Source organism: Parasteatoda tepidariorum, chromosome 6, assembly GCF_043381705.1.
Source record: "Parasteatoda tepidariorum isolate YZ-2023 chromosome 6, CAS_Ptep_4.0, whole genome shotgun sequence".
NCBI lineage: Eukaryota > Metazoa > Arthropoda > Arachnida > Araneae > Theridiidae > Parasteatoda > Parasteatoda tepidariorum.
In genome coordinates, this window is record NC_092209.1 from 68563705 (window position 1) to 68569659 (window position 5955).

General features: G+C 31.8%; 1 protein-coding gene across 1 annotated transcript in view; it reads right to left on the minus strand.

The window, feature by feature from the left end:
- LOC107439968 (lysosomal acid phosphatase-like) overlaps positions 1-3725 on the minus strand; it is a 23427-nt gene extending 19702 nt beyond the window's left edge. The window contains exons 1-2 of the mRNA XM_043038616.2: positions 3595-3725; positions 1613-1708 (exon numbers count right to left, since the gene is read on the minus strand). Coding sequence (XP_042894550.2) covers positions 1613-1708; positions 3595-3705 — 207 coding nt within the window. The 5' untranslated portion in view covers positions 3706-3725. The remainder of the gene's footprint in view (positions 1-1612; positions 1709-3594) is intronic.
- Between the last annotated feature and the right edge of the window lie 2230 nt (positions 3726-5955).

Below are 5955 nucleotides of genomic sequence, written 5' to 3' on the forward strand. Positions count from 1 at the left end.
TTTAACTAAAATGTTAGGTTTTCTGCAGCAATTTTCGTGAATACTGTGGCAAACGGGGATTGCTATATTGTAGTGAATTTGATTAAAACAAGAATCCATCAGATGAAAATCTGTAATTAGATGGACAGTCTCTGAGATTCCGTTGGCACAACGTAAAAGACACGATCTTCTTTAAAATGCGATTGACATTTAAAACATTCGCATGCATTACATTTTTACAAAAACACAATTCTGTATTTGCCACTGTAACTCCTCTGGAATTTTGAATCTTCGTAAAATCATTTTAACTTATCATTTTACACATTAATTACAAATAATTTTTAAAGAAAGTGCTATTTAGTTAAAAATTTTGGGAAATTTGGGAAGAAAATTTTGATATCAGACTTGTCATTAAAAATCGGACTTATTTTTAAATATCAGACTTGTCATATCTTACTGTCTCTAATAACTACAGAACGAATGTACAAAAAAGAAAAGAATATTTGCAATTTTACAATATTGACAAATTTTATTCTATACTCTCATTAGTAGCCCTATTTTGTAATAAAACAAAAAGTAATTGGTACTTGCATGGATAATTTCTAAATTGCTGGGCAAAATTGAAAATTGAGACTGCCTTTTAATATGTAATTTATATCTTAGTGCTGCCATCTAGTTTTAATGCTTAGAAATAATATCTCATCCGAGATGTTGTGATGCACTCAACCTCTTTACGTGTTGATTTTACCTAAGCTATAATGTTATTTTTACCTATTAATAAAGTTTCATTCATTTGCTTGTCATAAAAAAAACTGTAATTCAGTATTTAAGATGAATAAAAATACATTTTCATTCCGAAGTTCTACGTTAGGTAAGTGCGTAATTCTATAATACGTAAATATGAAAGTAAAATTTATATTATTCACTATTTTTATTGCTCTTATATATATATATATATATATATATTATTCACTTTTTTGTTTCGTAATCCAATTTGATTCTAACTGATAAAGTTCTCTTTTTTAGTATTTTTAAAGAATACTTTGGAATCTGTCATAATTCTTTTATTTGACAAATCAATTATCACCGGTATGGATCAAATCATTTTTAATGGCTGATTCATAAAAAGATTTAAAAAATTAAAAATACACTAAATTAAAAAGCATAAGAAAACAATGCTTATACTGGCTTTTAGAATATCAATCTTAATATGCGGACAATTTAAATTCCATGCTTGTTAATGAACTGAAGCATAGGAACTAATTTGTAAATAAATAAATACAATTACTTTTCAGACGTCAATTAATTATTAATTATTTGATTTTATTTTTAAATGTATTTTGATGAAATGACACGTGCTTGATACCTTTTCTGCCAACTGGTGTATTCATTTTTCAAAAATAAGGAAAAATAATAGGCTTGACCGAAGGGGAGAGTTAATCTATGATCAAAGCTAATTTTTTTTTACGTAAATACTTTAGATGATGTGCATCAACTATCAACTTGATGTACATCAACTAAAGCATTTACGTGTAAAGAAGTAGCTTTGATCATAGATTAACTCTCCCCTTCGGTCAAGCCAATTATTTTTCCTTATTTTCGAAAAATGATATAAAATGTCTATAATTCTTACCGCAGTCAGACCTCCTAAGCCTAGTGGCCAATCAGAAGCTGAATTAGGGTCTGTTGGATATAGCGCCTGTGGAGCTCGGTCACCATGGCGATACATCTATATGTAAATAAATAAACTACATTAAAATAAATGAATTTATTTCAACAAAATTAGTATGAATAACGGGCATTTCAAGTTACTGAATGAACTAATGTAATGTAAACGAATAAGTTGCTGAATAAGTAAATTTTTCTTTGAAATTCTTTTCTCTATTTCATATATTGAATTACAGTAGGTATATAAGCAAAGAAAGTATTTTTTAAAGTGTTTTCTAGTATTAATGCGAGATTGTAAGAAAAATCTGGTGTTCGTAAAGTTTTAATAGAAATTAATGGAAAATTCATCAAACATAATTAAGTTAAAAACAGAAGAACCAGTTTCATGTTCTGAGGAAACTGAGAGAAAATAGAAATATCTTAAATTTCATTTGGCAACTAAACTTGTTTTGAGTTTTGAATTTTCTCCCTTCGATGTTTTAGTATCATTTTTTTTTTTTTTTGACTGAAATATTATTTTCCAACCCGTTATGATGTCCACCGTCCCCCCCTTTTTTTCAAGTTTTTAAACAAATGTTCAAAAAATGCATATGATATCAAAACAACCTGTATACTTTAGATTCTTCGAGTTCAGTAAACTCTTTTCCTAGTATTTGCAGATATCAAAAGAGCAGTGGTGGCTCAGAGGATAGAGCGCTTACCTCCCCATGAGGTTACCCGAATTCGAATCCCATTGATGGCTGGTCGAAACGAATTCCGCACCCAGCCTGCACCGACAACAGTGCTGACGTAAAATATCCTTAGTGACAGACGGATAATGGGTTAACGTCTATTTGCCGTCAGGTAAAGCAAATGTGAGTTAGTTCCATCATAAGGTCCTCCACGAAGGCAAATTTCTCTCATTACTTGATTCAGGAGTTCCTTAGTCTTCTGTTTTGGTTTCAAAACTACAAGGTTGCAGAGTAGCAGACATTAGTAGTACAAAATTTAATCGGCTGTTCAACGCCTGTTATAAAATAAAATAAATTAACAAAAAGTTATCAATTTCGATATATCATTTCATTATATATCATACTTATTTAAAGTCTCATTTTTAAAAAATAAGCAAGTAGAACACTATTTTTTTTTTGAAAATTTAAGATAATTTTAAGAATTTTCTGAAATTGAAGTTTAATAAAATTAGACCGTGGTCTTTCCAGTAGAGTCTTTTGTGCAATGTATTTTTTTTAAAACGAAACACGTACCATGCATGTTTTAGCATCATTGTCGAAAATTAATTGATAATAATTTAATGTAAATTGCTAATGTAATTGCAAATTTTATAACTAAATTGAAAATAACAGAAATTTTAAAAAAAGAAAGTTTACAAGTGTTAGAAAGGTTGTGAATAAGAAGCAACTTTCTTTGATGTCATACAAAGAACGAGATAAAAAAAAATCATATTTTTCAAGTTGTCATTCATTTCATGTTCAACTCTATCGTGTTATTAACAATTCATCTTGGCTGTTGAACTAATAAGTTATTTATTTCATGACAAACTTTATATGAGACTAACAAAATGTACAATTAAAAATTAATATAAAATATTTATTTAAAATCGTTGGCCAACTTTAATGAGTTAGCCTTCCATAATATTTAAAAAATAATCTATTAGATGAAAAACATTTAGCCTAACATAAGTTTTTTTATGAACCAAGTTATCACGGATTTAAAAAAAAATATTTTGGAGAAAGTTACTATGATAGCCAAACAAAATTATTACATTTAATTTTGATCTCTTAATAATCAAAACTATGCCTGCAAAACCAGATCTGTGTCAATACTTTAATTGATTAGTCTTTTATTCGATGAAAAAATCTGTTTAAGGTCAATAAACAAAAAGTATTAACAAGGCAACAGTAACGGATGGGTCGCAACTACTAATGCTGTCATGAAAACTGAACTTACCATCTGAACGAACTCCAATTTGTATTTATTGTTAGCTGCAAATGAAACGTTAATCAGGGTGATTAACATTGCAAAAACTACATTTTGATTGAACATGGCATCCATATTCATTGTTTTCAATTGCGGTTGAGTCTGGTAAGTACGAATACAACAGGTTGTTTATAAGCAGTTTTCTGAAAGTCATTTAGATATAGATAAGAAGTAAGAATATAAAAATAAGTAACAATTCAGACATTTAATGCTTCTGCATACATCCTTTGATTTGATGTCTGGAGCATTTCCCCATTTTTCGACATTATCCATCTGATTATAAAGATTATTTTAATAGTTTTAATTTTCTCTAACATAATACTTGCACATTCGCTTAAAACTGAAACTTAGTTTCAAGTTGTTTACACATAAAGGCAACTGTTTATATTTGAGCTTCTCGTACTTAAAGTTTGCCTTAGTTACAAGTAAATTTAAACACACCGTGATTACTTTTTATTGAAGCCATTCTACTAAAATGTTCAAATAAATTCTTACCGATTATCTATTCTACAGAACTTGTTGTTCTAAATGTAATGCAAACGTATTTTTACTATTACAGTGAAAACCAAATAAGTAAAATAATAAATTACCGTAATAGCCTATTGTGATTGTGGGGTCATAGAGATTAAGGTTAAACTATTTTGTGACTAACGGCATGACAATGGTGATGTGATTAATTCTGCGCGCAGACCACCTTTACCTTTACTTCCCAGACAAGCTAGTACCCATTGATCTGAAGCTGTGTGGGCTTTATCCTTCTATGGTGACAAGGGCCTCAAAAATCCACCATAGCAGTCCAGTGCCTAAACCACTATGCCATCACGATTCACGTAAAAGTATTGAAAATGTTGTATTAAAAACTTTAAAATATCAGAAAATTTATTTCAAATAAAAAACCTTATCTTGAACTTTTATGTTTAGAGCTTATATCTATGGCTAAAACACAGATTTTTCGTATGTAGAACGTATGTTCTGAAATAACGAGATTAAAAATCAGTCGCTGGTGCCAGTTATGGCAACCGATGTCCTGAAACTCTTAATACTAAGTCATGCACGGTTGTCATGTCACTTAAAGATATGAACGTTTCTCAAATTTTCAAAAAACCCTGACATATTTGCTTTCAAATGGTATAGACAGCCACAATCTGCGCTATTTATTGGGGTATAAACAAGTTATCTCAGGTCACGCATTCTATAACAAAACCTTACTTATTTTTCTGCATTCAAATTTTTAAATTTTCGTTTTTTCATATTAAATTTTTTCCAGACATTTTCTGAGCACCCTGAGCATAGTTTTATGTAATAGAACAGTAAATAAAGACCCTTTTCAAAGCAGTCCAACTCAATTTTCTGAGGTACAATTCTAAGTCTTCATGAATCTATGAATTATTCATACATTCATACACATACAGAGTTCAGAATAGTTCTCTGGTTCTTCAAAGAGGCATTTCTATGAGAGTTGCTCAAGGGATAATTGAATAATTTTGTTAGCTTTAGAAATGAATAAGTATCGATAGCAATACCACTCTTCAAGGTTATAAATTAAGATAAGAAAAGGGCATCATAGATATTGTTAGACCTGTTTTATAGTTTCACATTACAGCATTTAATGTAAAGTCGGGCTAATATCAAGCTATATATATATATGTGTGTGTGTGTGTGTGTGTGTGTGTGTGTGTGTGTGTGTGTGTGTGTGTGTGTGTGTGTGTGTGTGTGTGTGTGTGTGTGTGTGTGTGTGTGTGTGTGTGTGTGTGTGTGTGTGTGTGTGTGTGTGTGTGTGTGTGTGTGTGTGTGTGTGTGTGTGTGTGTGTGTGTGTGTGTGTGTGTGTGTGTGTGTGTGTGTGTGTGTGTGTGTGTGTGTGTGTGTGTGTGTGTGTGTGTGTGTGTGTGTGTGTGTGTGTGTGTGTGTGTGTGTGTGTGTGTGTGTGTGTGTGTGTGTGTGTGTGTGTGTGTGTGTGTGTGTGTGTGTGTGTGTGTGTGTGTGTGTGTGTGTGTGTGTGTGTGTGTGTGTGTGTGTGTGTGTGTGTGTGTGTGTGTGTGTGTGTGTGTGTGTGTGTGTGTGTGTGTGTGTGTGTGTGTGTGTGTGTGTGTGTGTGTGTGTGTGTGTGTGTGTGTGTGTGTGTGTGTGTGTGTGTGTGTGTGTGTGTGTGTGTGTGTGTGTGTGTGTGTGTGTGTGTGTGTGTGTGTGTGTGTGTGTGTGTGTGTGTGTGTGTGTGTGTGTGTGTGTGTGTGTGTGTGTGTGTGTGTGTGTGTGTGTGTGTGTGTGTGTGTGTGTGTGTGTGTGTGTGTGTGTGTGTGTGTGTGTGTGTGTGTGTGTGTGTGTGTGTGTGT